The following is a 24,311-nucleotide window of genomic DNA, read 5'->3' as shown; positions in this document are numbered from 1 at the left end:
GTAACACAATAATTAACTGAAACAGAAACAACTGTGTAGGAGGAATACAACTGGGTGAGGAACAGCCAAACCCAGCTAACAAGGTGAGGTTGCTAACGATGGTATACTGTCAAATGTCATACACCATGGCAAGACTGATCACAGCAACAAGACACAAGGTAGTTATACTGCATCAGCAAGGTCAATCCCAGGCAGAAATGTCTAGGCAACTGAAGAAGTCCTTTGGATGAGGGACGAAACGTCTTCCAGTATCTTCAACCAAGTCCAGTTGCCCTTGATTTTAACCTTCGTTGGATAACTATGACCTGGATGACTGAGAATCTTCATAGACGTCTAGGCAGACAAGGATTTCCAGATGTGCTGTCCAAGCTCTTTTGAAGAAGCACAAAGACATTGGAAAAGTTGAGGACAGTAGACGCAGTGGTCAGCCAAAAAAACTTGTAGCATATGAAAGACACATCATGCTTAGTTCCCTTCACAATCATGAAGATGTCAAGCAGTGCTCATAACTGGCAGAAAACAGTGGGATCCTGGTACACCCATCTACTGTCCGGAGAAGTCTAATCAGACAGTCTTCACGGAAGACTTGTAGTCAAAAAGCCTCTGACATGGTAACAAGGCCACACAACTCAACTATGCATAGAAACACATGAACTGGGGTGCAGATAAATAGCTGCGCATTTCAAAATTGGAATATTTGGCCGTAGCAGAAGGCAGTTTGCTCACAGAAGGGTTGGAGAGTGGTACAAGAATGAGTGTCTGCAGACAACAGTGAAGTATGGTGTTGGTTGCTTGAAAGTTTGGGGCTGACTTTCTGCAAAGAAAGTTGGGGATTTGGTCATAATAAATGATCTTCTGCTCCTGAGAAGTAGGCTACAGACAGATACTGATTCATTATGAATACCTTCACGGTGGCATCTGATTGGCCCCAAATTTATTCTGCAGCATGACAACAACCCCAAACATACAGCGAAAGTCATTAAGAACTATCTTCAGTGGAAAGAAAAACAAAGAGTTCTGAAAATGATGGTATGGCCCCCACGGAGCCATGATCTCAAAATCACTGAATCTGTCTGGGATTACATGAAGTGGGAGAAGCTATTGCTGCTCCTTAAATCAACAGAAGAGCTGTGGGTAGTTCTCCAAAATGTTTGGGCCAACCAAACTATGTGCCCCAAGAAGAACTTATGCTGCTTTGAAGGCAAAGGGTGGTCACACCAAATATTGATTTGATTTAGGTTTCTCTTCTGTTCACTCACTTTGTATTTTGTTTATTGATAAATATAATCTATTAAAATGTCTATTTTTGTGTATTGTCACAGCAGATAATTTGCCAAAATACAGAAAAAATCACATTTAGTTAAAAAATATATATAAACAAAATAATAAAAAAAATAAAATAATAATAGCTTTATTCATATAGCACTTATCAAGACAGACAGACACAAATTACTATCGAACAGAACGCCATGATTTCTTGAACCAGCCTTCACATGTTGAAGCAGATTGCCAGTAGAGGTCAGAATTTGATTGGAGATATGTTGAGGATCAATAATCAGGATTTCTGTTTTGTTGGAATTAAGTTGTAGAAATTTTTTTTTTTTTCTGTCAGTGAGGCAGTCCTGTAGTGAGCTCAGCATACCCAAAATCCACCTGGGGATGTCTGAGTCCATTGTAAAGGAAAAACAACAGTGGAAGGAAGAAGGAAGGAATGTGAGAAAAAAAAGGTGACATCTTAGTACCTATATAGAAGAAATTAGTAGAAATTGCTTCACAGCACTCATAAAACACAAATAATAACCACATGGGTAATAAAATACAGTATGGTAAAATATGGACTGAAAGAACAAGGATCACAGTTGAATTATAGCAAATATGTTCCGCAGTACATAAGGAAAGATGAAACAAGGAAACCATGATAAAATTATAAAATGACAGGCAATAATAGTAAAATGATTGGCAGCTCAGATATATAGATAGATATATTTTCCAGTAAAAATAAGCTTTTAAAAGAAGAGGCAGAGCCCGCCAGCCTGATTTCCTCAAGCAAGTTGTTCCAGAGCCTCGGGGCCCTAACCGCAAATGCTCTGTCACCTTTCGTTCTTAGTCTGTATCCAGGAATAGGCAAGAGGCCCCTGCCAGAAGATATTAGATCACGAGAAGGCTCATAAGGAGTTAAAATATCAAAAATGTAATCAGGAGCCAGGCCGTGATTAGCTATAAAAACAGTAAAGTATAATCTTGTTAATTTGAGATTTATAAGAAATCAAATGAGTACAGATGCTGCAAAACTGTACATGCATGCAATGATACTGTCACAACCACTTCAGAGTCTGTATAAAAAAGCATTGAAAGTCATGGATGAAAAACCTAATTCTCATCATTATTGTAATATAGTCAAACAGCATAACCTGTTGACTTTTGAAAACTTCCTGTTTATGTCCAATGTTGGGTTAGTATATAAGATCATTCATGACTTAGCACCGCAACCTCTCAAACAGTAACAATAAGCAGACCGGGCTCAAGGTTATCAAGAGCTTCCTCTAGAGGGGACTGTTGTGTTGAGTTTCAGTCCACAACATTTGGACAAAACTGCTTTTCAGTAAAGGCAGCTGGGATGTGGAATTCCTTACCACTGAGTGTCAGAGAATGCAGTACATTCAAAAATTTGAAAGGTATTGTGAAAATATGGTTGAAGGACAATCAGGTATGTAGTCATTGAGCTATGAGACACTGAATGCTGTCAGTATGTTTTTACTGTTTATGGTAATATTCTTGTAATGACAGTTTGTTTATTTTTGTATGTGGATTGTTGATGTTGTGTTTATTATGGTTTTGGGAGGTATGGTATATTTGATACTGTTTTTAGTTTGTTAGATTTGGCTTATTTGAATTGGTTGGCTTATCTATATATTTATGAAATGTAAGGTTTGGTTTTGGGAATGTTTTTATTTTTTTTTCATTGTAATATTTTGCACACTATTGGCACCTGCCCAGGGACTGTAGATGGGAATTAGCTTTTAGCTAAATCTGGTACAGTACATATATTGTGCATTGTCCCTGTTAAATAAATAAAACAATGAATATAATCTTAAAACAAATCCTAAAACAAACAGGGAACCAGCGCAACCATGCTAAAACAGGGGTGATATAATGATATTCCTTGTCCCAGTTAAGAGCCTAGCAGCAGTGTTCTGTACAGTCTGTTAACTATTCAGGATTTTATGACCAAATGAAAAGGCTGATAGTCAATGTGTAAGGAGATAAAAGCATGTATAACAGTTTCTGCATGAGTAGGATTTAAGATAGGCTTTATTTTTGTACGTCTAAAGTGGTAAAAGCTAGTGAAGCTTAGAAACATGTTGTGTTCAAAACACAAATTATTATCGAACAGAACGCCAACATTTCTTGAACAAGCATTCACGTGTTGAAGTAGGTTGCCAGTAGAGGGCAGAATTTGACTGGAGATATGTGGAGGACCAATAAGCAGGATATCTGTTTTGGTGGAATTAATTCAATTCAATTCAATTCAATTTTATTTATATAGCGCCAAATCACAACAACAGTTATCTCACAGCGCTTTTTTTGCGAATTAAGTTGTAGAAAATTATAATTTTTTCTGTCAGTGAGGCAGTCCTGTAGTGAGCTCAGCATACCTAAAATCTACCTGGGGATGTCCGAGTCCATTGTAAAGGAAAAACAACAGTGGAAGGAAAAGATGACATAATGAACTTAGTAGCTACATAGAAGAAATGTGTGAAATGACAACCTGGGATCATGTCAAATTAAAACCTGGAAATTAAAGACATCTTGAATTTGAAAACATAATGTCAGAAAGCAGCTAGTCTGTTGGAAAGAGTCCTCTGAATTCACTTTTATATCTTTTCGTGACCTGTTGACATTTCCCATTGTATTATCACTATTTTGGTCATTAATCAATTTCTGCTTGTTCAGTGTCTTGCAGGGCTAAAGCCTATCCTAGCACAGACTGAGCGGCAGGCCGAGTACATTCTGGACAGGTCTCCAATCCATCCATATGTTCATATCCAATCCATATAAAACAGTGCTCCACTGTGTATGCTCCTGAGTTTTCTGTTTTCCAGCTGACTGGCGTATTGGGTTTGAGAGTGTCTGTAAAATGCAAATTGTGTGATTGTGAGAGGACACAAGGTCGAAGAGGTGTGCCACATGTCATAAACTGTCTCATTATTATTTCCTGGCAGAGTGAAGCTGAACAAAGCCGGGCCACAAAGAGCAGAAAAACAAGCTCTTTCTGCAGAACACTCCAATCACCCCGAACCAATTTTACCTGGTGTGTTGGAACAACAACACACTGGCTTGTCTCAGCAACACCTTGCCTGTACAGTACATTACTCTTCTTGGTAGGTCAGGTAGCCAGAGGGCAGCTCCCCTTGTATTCTTTTTATAATAAACATACATGACTGGTATCCATATTTTAAAATGTATAGCGCCTGTTTGGATCTCTTTGTCAAGTAAAATGTATGTTTTGTGTATGTATGTATGTATCAAGGAACCAACCACTATGTTAACCAGCTATACCCTACTGAAAGCTAAGATTCAGTTGTAAAGACAATCCAAGCCTGTTTATTTCTTTAGGAGTGTGAATATTTTCTATGGATATTTTATTTTATTTTATTTTATAAATATCCATAGAAAGCATTATATGATCCATGGCTTCCCAAACACCTGCAGTATTGTACTATTTGGGATCACTGAAATGCCTTAGGTGTCTTATTCAAGAACAGCTCAACAGCAATAAATTTGGTAGGGGAAAAACCCAACTTAATTTTATCATGCATGCAAAGAAATTTCTAGAGATTAGAGATAGAGATTTCTATTACACGGCAACTTTACAGCTAAAGCTTGAGGATGCAGCAACACTAGTAAAGTCCCAAAGGGTGAGGAACACCTGGTCAGACCATGGTTGTAACCAAACCCCCAGTTTCCCCATACATTTAAAGATGTATCAAAATTAATAACCAATCTGTGCAAAGTAAATCTCCATGATTTTGCTTACTGGATGAATTTTCAGGTTTAGATTTAACCTTTTTCTGTTTTTTTGTACAATAGAGCTTTGTCTGTGTCAGTGAGGGTGCGACTCTGGGGTCAGACTAAATTATTACACCACTAGTGGCTCTTAGAATAGCAAGGTTGTTTCTTCAATTATCAAACATCCACAAAAAAAACATGGTGTTCAGGCGTGTAATTATAGACCCAGTTTTGTTTGTTTAGCAGCCCTATTGCAGACCATCTTAATATATCACCCAGAGAAAACAAATAAAGTGCTTCACACTTATATAATATAATGGCTTCTTCATTACTTGCAGTGATGCTCTCCAGGATTCAAAGACTTGAGCTGAGCTTTGAAATACATGCTGGACAAAGTCAAGAAATATATTGAAATCTGCTCTTGTAGGAAGAAACCCAAAGAAAGGAGGTACCGAAACAAACTGGAGGGCAGTCACAATGCTGAGGTACTGACTCCTGTCCAGCTAAGATTGATACATACTGTAAGCCACAGCTCATGAAGGCTTGTGTGAAGGAAAACGTTGAATGTGAAAGCTAGCACAGCTTGAAAACCTGAATACATGAATGGTGGCCTTTTTCTACATTAAATGTTGTTAAGCATTTAAAAAATTTGTAGGTATAATTATATAGTATTTAATCTTTCTTTTTACCTGAACATCTATCATGACCACATTCTCTTCATTGTTCCAGACAAACAAGACTCCTCAAGTTATTACACACAATATGCGATTGTGAGATTTTGTAGCCATGTTGTTTGATAGTAATAGTACAATACAATTTATTTATACCTTTATCTATTTTGTATAACCACAGGGACATTTTTCATCTACATTTCTAGAAAGTTGACTCTAGATTTTAATACTATACCTGATACAGTGTTATCTTATGATCACTGTTGACAAGAAAATGATTAATTAATACTTGATCGATTCTTCCAAATGGTGATGCAATGTGGACGTATGACCACTGAGTGGCAGTAGAGGCATTGCATTCATGTGAGCCAAAGGCGGTATTAGTCTCAGCCTCCAAATCGAAATCTTATTTCTGCCACACTTTGAAATCCCATTTATAGAAAGCATAATTTATTTTAGCAAAACCTTGATGTGTCTGTGAGGGTTTTAAAAGCACAATTTCAACACTTAATTTGGTCTGAATCCTGGAGTATTTTCTTGTCAAATATCATAATATGGTACTGAAAGGAAAATGTCCTTCTCATTTGCTTTGAAGAAGGGGCCTCTGATAATGCAAGGCACATTTCATATGATCCAGAACTTGTATTGGTAGTTAGAGTCAAATTTGATAATGATGACAGCATGCACATTTTTTCAGGGTGATTATCACCCCTTCCCTTTCCCAGTTCCCTTGCCTGCGCCTTTTATTTAATCTATTTTTATTTCCTTCACACTCTCTCCTTCACCCCACAGCTGAAGAATATGTGATAAACACTGGGGTAACAGCATCCAGATGTCAGGAGGAACAACTGGCTCAGTGAAGCTTAGCAAACAGTGGGTAATCAGGCCTCCATTGGGCCCCAATCGAGGACCTGCCAAATGCAGCTGGACCCACAGGGAAAGGAGACGCACACTAGAATGAGACCTTTAACTGCCCGAGGAGAACCAGTGGCTTTAGTCTGACCTGGTTACTGGGAGGGTCTTCATGTCAGTCACATCTTAAAATGCAATGTTGGAGACTTGCTATGTTCATTGGAAGTTATTTTTATGTGCATGTCTCTTTCTTTACTGTGTAGTTTTGGATATTGATGCATATGATCCAAATCAAGCTCACAGATAATTGGGAAAAGTACAAATTATCAGGGTACGGCCAACAAAATACTGCAAAGGGAAAGAAAATAATTTTGAGTCAGCAACTGATACTGAATCAGTTCAAACTTACTGTTACCAGTGCTTCCATTGAATTATGTTCTCTCTTAAATGCCTTAGTAGCTGCTGCACTGGACTGTTGCTAAAGAGTGAGAAGACCTACACCTTATGCATGGCAGAGTGAGACACAATAGTAAAAGAGACATGCATATACTACACCCACAAGGATTACTCACCAACGTAATGTCCCTTGCCCTCTCTGAATGGGGGTCCAATAGGCCCTTTCATCATGGGTTGCATGTATTTCATGTGGGGTATTGGGGGATAGCCTCCAGCAAGAGCACGCGCCCCCAGCATCAGTAGCACGCAGACAGGAGCCAACAGCATTGTCACTAGCATCCCAGGATTCAGACGTCACACACAAAGAACTGGACATATAAACAGAAGAGGAGAAGGGGACAATATTAATATGCTAAAATATTAGTTTTAGTTAGTTTCATTTTTGGATTGGAGTTCACAACAAGGCAAAACGAAATAGCAATGTAATCATTTTTAGCTGTCTGCTAAATCAACAACCAGCACAAGAGTATGATAGGATAAAGAAGAGGTAGCATCTACACCCACAGTGACGATGCCATACTGGTTTGCCCCTTGTAACTTTTGCCACAATGATTTACTGCATCTCGTCCTACTATACAAAACACCACAAAAACATTTGTGGCATTTAATGTTTATTGGTGGAAATGGGTGAATTAATCTACCGAAGGAGATTTGTTTTTACATCATCTACAAGCACAGTATGTCCTGTCCAAGCCAAACACAGACATTTCAGCAAAAAGAAACCAAGAAAGCCAAGTAAACATCTTCCTTGCTTAGAAGCAGAAGACATTAATGTCCAGATATAAATGGGCTAAACGTTGGCTGACATCTACTCAAGCATATATGACTTTATGTGCAGTTATGCACTTATTTATTAAAGTCAGACACTATCTCCAGCACTGGTAAAGGACAAGTTACACTAGAATGGTCCAACTAATGTTATATGTCCAAACACAAGGTGTAAACATGTACAATAACCTGTATGTATAGTATATGGCTTATGTACAGTGTGCATGTCAGTGCTCTGCTCTGGCCCAGTTAGTGTTTGGCCTAGATGGCTCTAAGAAACTGTGACAGGCAGACTGGTTGGAAGAAATGACCACATCCTCCTCTGCCCAGTGTTTTCACAACCGTGGTCAGGTGCAAACAGGAAACCACCAGAAGATAGTTAGTGTGTTTGCGTATCATGAGTGGGCAACAGCACAGGCTTTCACTGGTGAAATGATGCGTGAAACTGACAAATTTCCACTCCGACTCTCCTCTGAGCTGTTTTTGTCAGCTCTCTTAGATGCTCACCGATGACTTGTCAGGAGTTATTTTGTGATAATGTGGGGTGCAAAGTGTAATCTCAGGTTCAGCCTGCTCGTGCTTAATTGCCAAAAACTGTGACTCTTACATTACACAATGAAATTGGGGTGAGACAAAATGGTGCATAGCTGTGAAAAACTGCAGACTACAATTGCAGGAATGTTCTTATTTAAAAGACAACAAAGTCACACCATTAGCAGGGACAGGTGACAAAAGAGAGATACACTTCATGACTAATGGCATGGCAAAGTTAATTTAATTGCTGATTATTAATATAAAGCATAAAGTACCACTCTCCAGCGTCTTGGACCCTGATTCAACAGTCTTTAGACATGCTGCAGTAGGTATCTAGCTCCTCATGTCATCAGGCCATGTCAAGACCTCAATCTGTTTGCAGGTCTGAAGACATAAAATTATCATTAGCATCTAAGGAGAGTTCGCTCTGAAAGTTTACAGTGAGGCACAGCAGTTACACAATCACGAGTTGACATTTTCAAATTTGAAAATTACATAAAATTATACACTGCTGTTAACTAGGAGCAGGGGATTGTGAGAAATCTGGGAGTTCACATTAGACTTCTACACACAAGTACTTAAAAAAAAAGGTGTGTTCATTGCCACCATGTGTGCAGAGTTCAGGTCTGTTTTACAGCTTTGCTCTTTACCATCGTCTGTGATTGTTTAGCAACCACATAGCTAGGCAGTCAGAATTTTTTGTTTTACAGCAATTAACCAAAGTGTTTCTCTTGGTTTCTGAGCTAGATTTTAGTCATTGTGATTAGTCATAAGTGCGTGTGTGTGTGTGTGTGTGTGTGTGTCTGCGGTATCTGTTTATACTTGTTTATGGTGCCATGTGTAGTTGGAGTCTTTGCCAAGAAGAATCAAAGGTCATGTCACACATTTTCACACCAAGGCCTTAATCTATGAAATATGAAGACAGCAAAGACAAAGATGTTAAAAGAAATAAACAGGAGAAAGAGAGTAGTAGTCTCGGTAGGGTAGTGTTTGGTCGCTGGCCGACTTGCTGGCTGGCTGGAAGGGAAGCTCGTCTGGTATGGAGGTCTGTGGTTTTGGTGCAGATGTAATTTAACAGGCGGCTCTGGATGCCCACCATTCTGCAGGCGTCAAAGTCTGTGAAGAACCAGAGTGTCGCACACAAACACAGAGGCTGCGCATGAACAGGGATCAGACACAGACCTCCACAATCTGTTTATCAAATTTTTTTGTTGTTGAAAAGCTCAGCAGACGTTGTTAAAAAATCGCACGCAATCCTCTCTGGCTGGCCACCACGAGCCACTGCTGGACCGAGAGTCGTACATGCTCTCGAACACAAGAACACCCACGAAACAAAACACACACTCAGTATGCATGAGAACACAGTGGTTACGCAGGGTGTCTTGAAAATACTCAAACTCGTTAACTTCCCCCCATTTTCACATAAATATCGCTCCATTTAAAACAAACCATAACAAAACCCCAGTTTGAGAGGAGAAGAGCTAATGGTGAATCAAAGCCTCCCTCGGTCATTAAACATGAGCAGCATCCAAAGTTACAGCAAAAGAGCCTTGTCTGGCAGGCCGAGTGACACTTTATATAAAACAGATTGAGCAGGGGAAAAAAATCACAGCACACGTTACAGTCACAGATCCAAAAATACACAAATAGAGTAACAGCAGAACAGAAAAATAATGAGAATATATATTTAATGAGGAAATGAGGGAGAGTCTGCCCCTTGGGTGTAAAAGGGTACCGCCAACTCCATCATGACATTCTCATAGTCGTTCATTGCTGTTCCAGTGCTATGTCTGAAAACCACATCCATGGACAGATTATGAGAAAATGGAGGGCACAGGCATTTAAAAGGCCCCCACCTCTTCTTCATAGAAGCAAGGCACCCCCACCTCTTCTTCATAGAAGCAAGGCACCCAGACTGAAAGAGAATCTCTCTGTAGTCGTTTTGCACCTCATTGTAATCATTTTGCTAGTCTTTGTAGTTGTTTTGCATATTTTGTTGATCATTTTGCATCATCATGTCTTTTTGTGACTTGCTTGTGTCTCTTTTGTGTTTGTTATTGTAGTCTTTTTGTATCGCTTTCAAGAAGATTCTTTGTCTCTTTGTAGTTGTTTTGCATCTTTTTCAGTTCCACAGCAAATCCACAAAGACACTCCTCAGCACAGATGTTATACAAAATACTACAGCACACTATACAAAATATTATAGGAAACCATCAAATTCAGCTTGACATGAAAGTTTCTTAAAAGGAGCTGCTTTGCTGTCAGATTTATTCACTGCAAAAACTAAAATCTTAGTAAGATTAATTATCTTAATTGAAGGCAAAATATACTCGTTTTTTGTCTGACAAGATATTTCTTCTTACCGGGCAGCTTTTATGTTGGAGAATTTCACTTGGTTTTTTTTGCCTTAAGTAGCAAGTGAAATATTCTTGTTCTGATGGCAGATATTTTTGCTTATTTTAAGTAATATTTCCCCCATTTTAATGCTTTTTTCCCTTGTTTTTGAGAGCTAAATTTTTTGCAGTGTTTAAATTGCTTTGCCAACGTCACTGTATTTACAATGTTGTATGAATGTTGTGCAGCTCTAATATAAAGGGGGGTGGGGGTGGGGGTGGGGGGGCTCTGAAAAACAAATACTGGATTGTATTTTGTTCGCCAATACTCAATAATAAAACACTCCGGAGTTCAAAACAAGGACAATCAGGACATCTCTGTGTCTGTCCAACAAGAATTGCTCTTCAAACAGAGGCTCTGTGCTGAAATGTATCCATGCCTATATGTCAAACACATATGAAAAGAGACAGACATCCCACTTTCCCACATACAGCACACCTCACAGATCTGTCTCCAAACCACCTGGTAATCGGAGCCACGAACACAAACCAAACCCGAAGCTTGCATGCGTTGTTGCAACATGTGTTGGATGCCATTTTAACATAGCCAAAATGGTAATCTGCAAAAGCCTTTGGGCCGCCAAAGCAGACTCAACAGCCTCCAAACCGAAACTCAGCAGCATCTGAAGTGGCCTGCTCAGACAGGCAGAAGAGACACAGACAGCGCAGCTGAGCGCAAGCCAAGCACACACTTCCCTAACTGCTCCATCTACCCGCTAATGAAATCAACAGCGCTGGGGAGGTGAGGTTGGAGGTGCTCTGACTCCACTTCCCTTGAGCGGTACATGTGTGGATCCAGACTGCCAAACATTTCCTAAACTACGTGCCACAGAGAGATTATAGGTGCAACAAGTGTGGGGATTCTGTGTCATGGAGGGAAATGGAGGCGGTTGTTCTTGTGGTGAACATTTGAGCCGCTCTTTGAGTGGAGAGATCATCACCTGAACATCATGTACCGCATAATTCTAGCTTTTAAAGAAACACGGAATGGTTCAAGAACAACCAAGGTCCACGGTCGTTAGACAGTTTGGTTGCAACCACAGGTCTCGCAGAGAACTGCACTTAAAACCTGACCACATATTTTAGCTGATTCATCCAATTCTGAAAAACCTTAGCCACCACCATGACCATAGCCATTCCCAACTATTACCATGAACCCACATGGGTGGTCAGCTGTTATTCACCCACAGCCATATTCCTTTACCAAACTCTCATTCCACAGGCAAATGTTAGAAACTTCCCCTTTACAGCAAGAATGAATTTCAAGCACTAGAGAGGAAGAACACTAAAAATAAATTAAATTTATACATCTGTGGTTTATTATTCAATCTGTAGTCTAGACATATGAGTATTAACGGATTTTACAGATTTGCAGTAAAAAGACATGCACCTGCAAACATTAAGCTAACTCTTAAAGCTTACACAAACTGGCCCAAACATTGCTAAGGTATCATTGCTTCCAGGCAACACAGAGCTCCATTGACCATTGATCTGTGTGTATGCCTTGTTCTAGAAGAGAATGAGGGAAAGACAGAGGAGGGAGAAAGTTAGCACAGCAGTTACACAACATGCTGGTGAGCCACACAACTCTTACTGCGTCTGGTGTGTGTGTGTGTGTGTGTGTGTGTGAGGGGGAGAGGAAATTGAGTGTGTGGGATTATTTTTGAGAATCACCTTCTTTTGAATGAGGTAATCCCTCCTTCAGCCTTAGTGGCACCTGGGCCATTACGCCTTTCCGGTGTCAGTTCACGGCGTCATATTTGAGTAGCGGTCAGCTTTTTTGGCAGCTTTGAATGCACCCTGCATTACTCTACACTGTACAAATAAGAACTGGGGAAACAGTATGGCTGTTCACATACGGTTTCCATGTGTGCGTATAAGAATGGCCACATAGCTAATGCATATATGAGACATTAAAGGAACAGTGTGTAGGATTTAGTGGCATCTAGTGGTGAGCTAGATACAGATTCGACCAACTGAATACCCCTCGCGTTATCCTCCCTTTCCAAGTCTGTCAAAGAACCTACGGTGGCTGCGAATCTCACGAAAAATGCGATCAGGCTCATTATGTTCGATGCCATGGCACCCGTATCGACAAGTGGCAAAGAGGCATGATGACAAACAATGGGGAATAACTTTTGAGGGAGGACAGTGATGCATTGGAAGGATGTCTTTGAGAAGACAAGTCGATGCGAGAGGGACTGGAGGGGTTGGGACATGGAGAGCAATTCCTATGCGGGATGTTTCGAAGGGAAGCCAGCTCCTTCTTGTGGGTTTGGTGGGCGGGGTTTAGCGGAGTGATACGAGCAGGAGAGAGAGACATGGAAGGTTGTGCATTGTATGTTCAATTGTTACCTACAGTTCGTGCTGCTTTAAACAATTGTCAAAATAGTTTCAGATTAATTTTCTGCTGATTGACTAATGTAATTTATACTACTGTAAGGTATAGGTTTGTATGTGGTGAGACAGTTAACTTGTAAAAAATGTTCAAATGTATCAAAGGACAGACAGAAAATGATGGAAAGAGAGTTTCCTCATCCAGCCTGACTTGCTCTCAGGAAGCCACTGACACTCAGACCTCATCCATCTTTCTCTCTCTGGGAGGCTATAATGATGATATACTATATGTCTGCACCACAGAGGTTACCAAGGGCACACTTTGACTTTACACACGCTTGCCTGCTCAAGCACAGATGCATGCACATACAATCACGTCCCCGTTTCTGAATGTGTCACGCCTGCCTATGTCTGTCATCTGTCTTGCTTGTTGTCCTCTTTTTCAACCTGAAGACTCCCTCACAACAGCATAGCTGATGGGTTTTCAGGTGAATCCATCTTAATATTTATGGGATGAAGCAAAATAGAAGAGACAGTCCAAAAATGTACCAAGGGTGAACTAAAAACAGATTGAAAAGGGCCTCACTTTGCTTCGGGGGAGAATTTTTTTTTTATAAAAGACTGAGGAGGTGATGTAAAAGAGAAGAGCCTCATCAATTCAGGAAATCGTACCTGTGGAACAGAGCTGTGTTTTCCTAACGTCCCTGAAGGTTGAAACGGGTGAGAAAAGGGCTGAGAGTTGGTCGAAGGTGGGGTGCCTTTATGCTGATGGATGGTTAAGAGAGAGTAAAAGGAAATGGAAGGTGTATGTGGTGTAAAGAGTGGGGACTGAGACAGGTTGCGAAGAAAATGGGGAGTAGAAAGGAGTGGAGAGGTCAGACAGAGGGTTTTTCATTTTTTGATGACTTCTTTCTGAGGAACTATTTAACAACCCAGGGCACTTATTTAAGTGCAGAAGCAGGCGTGCTAATCATAAAATTGGGGGATGAAAGTGTGTGTGTGTGTGTGTGTGTGTGTGTGTGTGTGTGTGTGTGTGTGTGTGTGTGTGTGTGTGTGTGTGTGTACCAGGACAAAGCGTAAAGCAGTCAAAGCGAGGCTAATTAGTCACAGAATTATTAACCTGTAGGACCTCACACATGTACATTTGCATATGAGTTTTAAAAGGGACCCTTACTTGCTCTTCCACCCCTAGCAGGAACATTTTCAGGCCAGTTAAAAGGTTTTAATTACAATATATTAGCCAGTCTGGCTCCCTGCTGCTTTACAGATTCATGCTCTATCACCTCATCTTTTTGTGAAGCATTAGAGATCAGCCTGTAGCCAAGGGAGATGGATTGAAAGTCTGCAAAACGCACAGACAAACCCCTGACCTGCAAAAAAGCCAGTTACAGTACGGGGGGAGATGAAAATGAAAGAACGTGAGAGTCTGCAGGCAGACAGACACAGCTGTACCTTTCCGGCTGACCCGTCAGTGCACTAAACTCAATCCGAGCGACCGATTAGGTAATCGAAAGAAAAAAAAAGTAAAAAAAATAATCTCATTAAAGGCAATCTGCTTCCACCTTTCCACAGCAATACGTGTTCTGCTTTTCAATGCAGCAAGACAGGTCACTGAAAGCACACATCACCACTCTAAAAAGCTAACAATACTGGATTTGTATAGCTTAACACAAAGATAGAGATTGGAATATATAACCATAAAGGAAATAGTTTGTTATAATATAATCTCCTGTAAATCAGAACGATCACTCTGTCTTTTCCTTCCTTGTATTCTCTCTTCCGTAAGCCTCCCCCTCTCTGCACCGCTCATTGCTGGTGTGAATACTTTGATTGTGTGCTGCCAAGGCCTGACCAAGCAAGGCAGGTTTCTTGCCCCGCTGTTGAGACCACTGGTACTGACACACACTCAAGGCTCTGTTATTCTTAATTAGACTGATTTTATATAATTATAATTAACATAACAGTAAATGTCTGGGGAGAAGAACAGAAAAGAGAAAATGGGAGAAAGAAGGAGTGAGCGGGGACAGCAAAGGCTACAGGAAGTAAAATTGATGGATCACTTTTACATAGTACGTAGGTAGGGTGACCAGATGAGAATGTCTCTCCGCTGTGGCTTCCTGAAGCTACATTTACCCTGTCCTCGCGACTGTAACTTCCACTAACCACAAGAAAACAAAAAGGGCTCAAGTGTAACTTTGTGGCTATAACAACGCTGTTGACACAATGTACAGATAACCTGCAACCCCTGCTCGAGCAAGAGAACTACACAATGATCATGTTGGGTCTAATTTTCGGGACAAACCGGACAGGAGTCGGGACAACTACTCGTAATTTGGGACTGTCCCGGATTTTTCGGGACGTCTGGTCACCCTATACGTAGGTAACAATAGAGCTGGTAGATTTTATCAGCTAGTTCGCTAGTGTGAACTAATGGCTAACCATCTCCAGCTGACACATTTTAAAAGAACCCTGTATAGGGGTTATATGCACACAAAGGCTACATATCTCATGGCTAAAACACAAAAGCTAACATGTCCTAGGTAAAACACAACCCTTGATGATTCACATACTTGCCTCAGAAAAGTGTACTTGGACAGGCAATACAGTGGTTAGATTTATGTTCTAATGTTTGTATCTTCAAAAAGTATAGATGATGAGGAATCATAACATAACCGAAATGTAATGCAAGTTTAGCTGGGGTTGTCTGTGTATCCTTCCCCAAACCAAAGGCAGGACAATTCCCATACTTTAAACCATACATGTTATGCTTTAAACTTTGTCTCCTGCAGAGATATTCTACTCCCCAACTGGGATTCTTTGTAATCTGTAACCCCACAAAATATGTAACTAGTCTGTAGGTGGTAGGCTAGTTGGGCATACTCTATGTTACAGCACATAAACACACAGTTGAATCAGTTCCCTACACTTTGTCACACATTTATTAAACGTATTTTTGATTTATAAAGGCTAAGAAAAACACACCATATTCAGTTTTGGCATTTGGAGATATTCCAAATATAAGCTTGATGTGACTGGATATAGTTGCAAAGCTATGGTTGGACAATCACTGTTCAGGAGTTTAGAGAAGGGACATTTGTTCAGTAGCTGGATAAGATGTTGTTGTGCAGGATCAGGGATTGGATCCAGGACTTTGTAGGGCTCTAATGGACTGGGTTGGGCTCGGTCTGTGTTATGTCTTGTGTTTCTGTGCCATGTCTCCAAGTCTCCAAGTAGCTGTTACCTTCACTGGGTGGGTGGCTTTGCATCTGCCAGAATGGGGCCTCTGAAATGTGTAGGAGACATACAGGCCAGGGAACACACTGAAAACTGACAAAAGTGAGACAAAGAAGAGAGCTCAAAACAAGCCATCACGCAAATGAATCATAATTTTCCTTATAACTAGTTTCACAGTGAGCTTTTTCGCAATACAGCTTCATTATTTCCTGACTGGGTGTCAAAATATTCATGGTGGCAGTTCATCCAAAGGCAAAGCTGGCGGTGGCGAGGAATCAAGCCCATGTGGAGAGTGTGTGCATGGATCTATATACGATTAAGCGATCTGAAGGTGAGAAATGCTCTGGGGCACTGAAATAAGTCGACTAAACCCGGAACAATCGCACACCATCAATTGTTCCATTCTCTTTTGCCAGGACTGGAAAAAGTCCCGAGCTGCACACAGCTAGGGCTAACTTCCAGGAGGGAAAAGCCCAGAAAAGTCCTCTTGTAGTCTGTTTCTATGAAAGGATTCCACAGTTTGACACTCTATGAAAACACTAATCTATTACAGGACACATTGTCAAAGTTTACCACTGGTGGTGATGGAGGGAGATGGAAACTTGTGTCAAGAGCCCAAGAGAAGGGGAATAAAAAGAGGAAAGTGCCTTTTGACCGAAATTGAAGCAACAGAAGGGGAAGAGAACACAAGAAACCATGAAGGAGACAAGAAGTCATTACGACAGGCAAAAAAGAAAAAACAGAGAGATGGAGGAGAAGAATGAAAGGGAGCAGAAAGCAAAAGCTTTAGCTCTTGATCTCCCTGTTGACCCACTTCAGATGCGTGCCCCGCCAATCATCTCACACACTCCTTCCGCTGGCAGCCGAGAGAGCTTCACACATACATGCACGCGTCGCGCACACACAAACACACACATTAGTTGGCAGCAAAACAGAGAGGGAGGCCTATTTTTCTGTCCAAAATGGAGAGAAGGGGAGAAAGAAGCAGAGGTAGAAGGGAGATTATAATTTAATAAGGGGCAGGAAATCTTGGTCAAATCCCCCTGAAGATGCTGAAATGCCTCCGTGCTGGAGGCTACTGGACTACAGACTGACTGGGCTCCATCTGAATGGGCTTCTCTGGCACAGGCAGCAGGGCAGACAACCAAAAAAGCAGACAATAGACCATATTTCTGTATAAAATATTGAACCAGCAATTTGTAAATACACAGTATCAGATGTGTGATTTCTGCTGGATCCATATTGATGAATTTTGTGGTTAGCCTAAGTGATTAAGGCTCAATATACAATATATATAGGCTGCTGAATATACGATACCTACATTTCAGGATTTACGGTATACCAAAATGACAGAGTACTGTATTGAGCACTTTGAGCAATTTAAGCACATTTTAAGCCCTTTTTGTTTATTTAAGAAAACAATCTGTTTGCCAAAAGCTGACTTAAATTAAGAAATATCTGTGTAAAGTAGATTTTAAGAAGACCTGACTAAGAATTTCATTCTAACTTTGAGAACTTGATCCTGAGACATTTTGGTCAGTACCAAAAACATATTAATACTTACATACATATACAGTATACATACATATACATACTTAGCCCTAATGTAAACCTTCCTAAACACAATTTGATCAGGGGAAATCTTTTGACATGAAGTGACATCTTTGAAAGTTTTTGTGGTAATATAAAACAATTAGCACAGTTAGCATAAGTAGCAATAGGCAGCATAACTAAAGAAAGCAAGAAACTTTTTGGCTTTACTAGTAAACGCTGGAAACTGCAGTGCAAGCACAGAGCTGTAGTGACCACTTGACACCAAGGATGCCACCTGTGGATTTTCACTTACATAGTGAGACTATGTAATGTTTTAAGTGTGCATTTACTACTTTGACTTTTGGGATAAAACCACATTTTTTATCGTGGCATGCTAAGATTCAACCAGCAAACTCACTTTTAAACCTACGTAAACCAGAACAAATAAAATATGAAGTAAAAAACTAGGGAAATGACACAGGCTTCTCTTGACAGTCTACAATAAAAGGGGGTTGAGTAAATGCATTGAGGGCGACCACCAGGAAATGAGCTAGGAAACTGTTGTTGCTCAAGGACTCAGACCTGTGTGTGATGGCCAACAGGGGATGAGGAGGTGGCATGGGATGACATAAAGTAATATGCTGTGAGCTCTTGGACACCGTTGTAATTATGTTGCTGTCTTTCCAGTGGTCTCTGGTAGCAGGGGTTAGTGTAGTGTGTGAAGTGCGTTTGCAGCCCTTTAGTCATTATGTAACACCTAACATAGTTGAGGATATCAGTTTGCAGGCAGTCACTTGTTCCCCTCTTCTACCTCACACTATGTTTTAAATGGAAATTCATTGGATGGCTTGAATCCCAGTTGAGGACCATTAAATGTTCACTGGCCTCTGTTTGATTGATCACTCACTTAAAAAGCTGTTGACCCCAGCTGAGTTTTTCAGTCTCCAGACCTATCCAGCAGAAAAGAGCCCACAAACCACCTCATACACACACCGCACAGGCATGCATGCATGCATATTAACCAGACCACCAGCATACAGTGCATAGCCCCCTCTGACTCTGGTCCTTGCTGAAGCCCACCCCACCCATCAGGATCAATGCAAGTCTTTATTAGCTGTTGGCTAAGAGTGTTGGCTGAGTAAGAGGACCCTGCCAGTTCTGGCCTCACACCTCCCAAAATCCACCGCTGGGCTATATAAGCATGGCTCTGTGAGTGTGTGTTTCAGTGCACATGTGTGTGTGTGTGTGTGTGTGTGTGTGTGTGTGTGTGTGTGTGTGTGTGTGTGTGTGTGTGTGCAAAATTCATTATAGATGTAAAGATGGGGGGAAGCTGTAAGATTCAAAGGAACAAAAAAGGTGTAAAAAAAGTGTAACACAGACTTGGTGTACAGGACAGGAAACAAAGTCTCCCTCGCATATAATGTAATCATTTTTCAAGACTTTCCGAAAAGTTTCTAGTAGGGTTGTTGAAACAGTGCCGTGTCAGTGGAGCAAGCATGTGATAAGTGGGACTTTTACTGTGGCTACATCTGTGCAGTCATAATCAGTCTGCTTTTCTAGTATGAAACACATAAAAGAAGTTATTTGGCCGCAGACGTGCACCCATGGGGCCATGTAAAAGCTGTGAGAAAACCAAGTGATACGTCCCATTGGAGTAGTGTACAGTGGGCCCACGCCAAGCCTTACGAAGGCTATAAGAGCCACCAGAGAGCAGTACGGGTCACACCAGACAGTATTAGGAGCTCTTGGAAGTGTCAGATCACGCGAGGAGGATGACAAGTGGAGGGCTGGGATCATGCCCAGTCCTATTTCACACTACTGCACATTAGTGGATGTCTGATTTAGTTTGCGATTTCACACAGCGATACAGTCTCAAGTAAGTGTGTGCCTGCAAGTCATACACGCATACTGTACTGTACATAGAAGTACACATGCGTATTCATGCAGCAGTTGCATTATATACATATAAAGAGTATGGTATCAGTCAATATTGTAGTAGTGTAGCCATTCAGTGCCTCAACTGTATTGATCTTCTAACAAAAATCAATAAAATGAATCAGTCTTTTAATTTTTTAATAACGCCATGATTTTTTAAAAGCAGTATATTGGTGACATGCCACTCAGTAATGCTGTAATCAGGATTAGAAGCTCACCTTACTGGCACTGCATTTAATTAATTAAACCACAATTCACACCTCACTTTTAGGGGTGCTCCACCTATATATAAAACAAAAACACTGCTTTTAGGCTGTTTTGATGAACTTGAATATAAAGATTTCAGGAATTATTACATTATTGGACTCCCAGACTGCTTTAAAGATAAGGAGACACAATATTGTTAAAAATGCAATTGTATACTCCACAGTGTGTGAAATTGCCCTTAATGATGGAAAACATGAAGGTCTCATCTATCAATACATATATTACACGCCCATGTTCATGGAACTTTTCATACTACTAGCATTCAGTGAATGGTGGCACAGTCCCAGGACCATTTCATCCTGCTGAAGATGTACATTATTTAAAATCATGGTAATATTGTTTTATTTTTAAAAAGGACAAAAAAGCTGGGTACTGTAGTTTTTACCAAACATTACTCAACCATGAGTAAACTGCCCATTTGTTTTCACTTGCAGATCAATACACATTTGGTGCACTAGTGAGTACTTATGGCAGAACAATGAACAGTATGTAGTATGACTCAAAGGAACATGTCACCCAGTGCAACCGTGTGGCACATAGTTTTTGGGCAACAATGGAGCTCTGTGGCACAGAGGAATGAGCTGACGATGGTCTTTTCATGGGATTTCTTGATAAATACAATAAATAACAAATATAATGTTAAAAAAGGCCTCTGGCTCTCATTCAGTAATTAATTTCGTGACAATAAACTCCATACGGGGAAAACAATGCTATGCACAGTCAACATTAAAATATCTGAAATTATATTTGGATTATTTATAGTCATTAGCTGCGCTATTCCTGGTTTTAGACGGAAGACAAATTGGGCGTACTGATTGCTTATTTGCTTGTGATCCAAGACGGCTCTATAGATGTGTTTGTTCAATATCAAGGAAGGAAAGGAGACAGAGACATGTTAGTTTGCCAAAAGCACTGCGGCTTGTTTCAGTAATCACACTTTGTACACCAAAGAGGAGGAAACAAAAAGTGGTGAAATGAGATGCTGCAAGGTCTGCAGCACGGCCAACACAACAGAAAGACTATCGTCCAATTTAATGAACTCACTGTTTAAAATAGAGGCAGATACAGGGGTTAAGTCAATATTTCCTCCCTAAAAACCTACAACCCAGATGTGAAAGAGGACGGTCCCTTTTCTCTTTAGCTCCCTCTCTCTCTCTCTCTCTCTCCCCCTCGCTGACACTGTTTCTCCCTCTGACCTTCCCTCATGTCCTGTCAACACCCCTCCACTCTCTAGACACTAATCGTGATCGGGGTGACTCCCTGTTCAGTTCCCGATTGTGTGATTGATTTCATCAGGGCTCTTTTGTATATTAAAACCAGATCTCCTCTTTCCTTCTCTCTCTTATCTCCACATCCCAGTCATCAGGAGGTGATCAGAGACACGCAATGGAATGTTCCCGTTGCTACGAGACAAGATATAACGACGGAGATCAAAGGCAGCGGGAGTTGACATTGTCAGTCTGGGACAGTTTAGGGTGACTGAAAGCTGGCTGCATAACAATACTGCAAACTAATATAATTTGGATATGACTTTTAAAGTCCTTGGAAATGTCTGCATGCCTATATAAGAGAGACTGTATATCCTAAGTATATTGTAGTGAAAAGAAATTATACATCTGCTACTGCTGTAAACACAAAAAAAATCAGGAAAAGTTTATTGTTAATGGACTGTAAAAGTGTCTGGTCTGCTCCCTAGAATGTCGAGTTTGAGCACTGTTCATCGGGAAGGGGGGGGGCGCTTTTAATGACAACAAACATTCAGATAATTGTGTAGTGTTGAATGAACTCCATTTCCGTGTTCACCTGCCTCATGGAATTCCTGCAGTGCTGCCAAGAGCCAATAAAACAGCACATTCAACCTTCGCGAGTCCAGACGCAATAATAACCTTCTCATTATGCATTATGTAGCAAATGGTTGAAATTAAGTGGCAATAAAGAAACGCTGAAGAGGTATTTTCTCTGTTTTGAATGGTGGGAATCTGTGCTCAGCGCTTTTAATCAGATCAAATCAGTCTATCTAGAATGAAGGAGCACAGTTTGGGAGGCTATGATAAGACCGAGGGAGGCTACATCAGTCTGCATGCATCTAATGGTTCATTAAGGGCTGATTCTCGAGATCAGATACGTGTTTATCTCCAACCTGGCAGCCAGAAGAAGGGGACATTCTTGAGAGTCTGGAGTTAGTTTAGATTGATGGGCCCTCGCTTAGATAATCACCAGACCAAAGGAGGGCTGAAGCAGCTTCTTTGTCTCCACTTGGCAGCTGAAAGGGACGGGAGGATTGGTGGGAGGAATATGAGAGTTAGAGAGGAATAAAACTTACACCACAGACATGAGAATGAGACACATCTTTGGACACAGGAGGAGGTGGGGGAGGATGGAGCGATGCAGGGAGGCGGCAGAGGCCAGGCTCCTTAAACAGAGCCTATCCAGAGCAAATAAATCAAAACAGACACATAGACTGATGCTGTTCTCTGTACAGGGAGTACAGGGTGCAGGTGTTCTTCAAAAAATTTGTTTTGACCTTTGAAACATCTGGGTGATGCAGCTGTTGTTCTGTCTGTACTTTACAAGCTTTACTATCAATAATAGATCACATTACTGCTTGTATATGAAAGGGACCATTTGTAGTGATGAACCCACAAATAATTATTACCCAACTCCGGAGTTGGGTACCCTCAGTTCTACATAGTTTAATAGTTAATTTCCCTAATAATGCTACCTGTGTGCTACCTGCCCATCACCAAAAAGCAGACAGACAAAGCTAGCAACTAGCAGATGAATATAGTGTAGGACTCAGCAACTAAACAGCCAGATGTTTCCCTAAGGAGTTGGTGGAGACCAAAAATAGAAATAAACTTTATTTATAGTATATTGTAATATCTATAATATCTATCTATATCTAATTTCATCAGCTGGCCAGGGATGCAACTCCAGATGAATGCTAATTTTGCTCTGTATCTGCTGGATCTGCAGTTTGCTCAGAGTATAGGCATATTTAAAAGGTGATAATACACTGCTCAAAAACATAAAGGGAACACTTAAACAACACAATGTAACTCCAAGTCAATCACACTCCTGTGAAATCAAACTGTCCACTTAGGAAGCAACACTGATTGACAATCAATTTCACATGCTGTTGTGCAAATGGAATAGACAACAGGTGGAAATTATAGGCAATTAGCAAGACACCCCCAATAAAGGAGTGGTTCTGCAGGTGGTGCCCACAGACCACTTCTCAGTTCCTATGCTTCCTGGCTGATGTTTTGGTCACTTTTGAATGCTGGCGGTGCTTTCACTCTAGTGGTAGCATGAGACGGAGTCTACAACCCACACAAGTGGCTCATGTAGTGCAGCTCATCCAGGATGGCACATCAATGTGAGCTGTGGCAAGAAGGTTTGCTGGGTCTGTCAGCGTAGTGTCCAAAGCATGGAGGCGCTACCAGGAGACAGGCCAGTACATCAGGAGACGTGGAGGAGGCCGTAGGAGGGCAACAACCCAGCAGCAGTCCCGCTACCTCCGCCTTTGTGCAAGGAGGAGCAGAAGGAGCACTGCCAGAGCCCTGCAAAATGACCTCCAGCAGGCCACAAATGTGCATGTGTCATGAGGGTGGTATGAGGGCCCGACGTCCACAGGTGGGGGTTGTGCTTACAGCCCAACACCGTGCAGGATGTTTGGCATTTGCCAGAGAACACCAAGATTGGCAAATTCGCCACTGGCGCCCTGTGCTCTTCACAGGTGAAAGCAGGTTCACACTGAGCACGTGTGACAGACGTGACAGAGTCTGGAGACGCTGTGGAGAACGTTCTGCTGCCTGCAACATCCTCCAGCATGACCGGTTTGGCGGTGGGTCAGTAATGGTGTGGGGTGGCATTTCTTTGGGTGGCCGCACAGCCCTCCATGTGCTCGCCAGAGGTAGCCTGACTGCCATTAGGTACCGAGATGAGATCCTCAGACCCCTTGTGAGACCATATGCTGGTGCGGTTGGCCCTGGGTTCCTCCTAATGCCGGAGTGTGTCAGCAGTTCCTGCAAGAGGAAGGCATTGATGCTATGGACTGGCCCGCCCGTTCCCCAGACCTGAATCCAATTGAGAACCTGGGACATCATGTCTCGCACCATCCACCAACGCCACGTTGCACCACAGACTGTCCAGGAGTTGGTGGATGCTTTAGTCCATGTCTGGGAGGAGATCCCTCAGGAGACCATCCGCCACCTCATCAGGAGCATGCCCAGGCATTGTAGGGAGGTCATACAGGCACGTGGAGGCCACACACACTACTGAGCCTCATTTTGACTTGTTTTAAGGACATTACATCAAA

General features: G+C 41.4%; 1 protein-coding gene across 1 annotated transcript in view; it reads right to left on the bottom strand.

Annotated features, from left to right (window-relative positions):
- Positions 1–24,311, bottom strand: part of col8a2 (collagen, type VIII, alpha 2) — a 50,287-nt gene that overhangs the window by 7,608 nt on the left and 18,368 nt on the right. Inside the window, exon 2 of the mRNA XM_038724756.1 lies at positions 7,106–7,297. Within this exon, the coding sequence (XP_038580684.1) occupies positions 7,106–7,268 (163 nt within the window). The 5' untranslated portion in view covers positions 7,269–7,297. The remainder of the gene's footprint in view (positions 1–7,105; positions 7,298–24,311) is intronic.

The sequence above is a fragment of the Micropterus salmoides genome, unplaced genomic scaffold (genome assembly GCF_014851395.1).
Source record: "Micropterus salmoides isolate LMB-PRFRI ecotype aquatic unplaced genomic scaffold, ASM1485139v1 Ms_hic_scaffold_17, whole genome shotgun sequence".
Taxonomy (NCBI): domain Eukaryota; kingdom Metazoa; phylum Chordata; class Actinopteri; order Centrarchiformes; family Centrarchidae; genus Micropterus; species Micropterus salmoides.
This window is presented reverse-complemented; position numbering and strand designations above follow the sequence as displayed.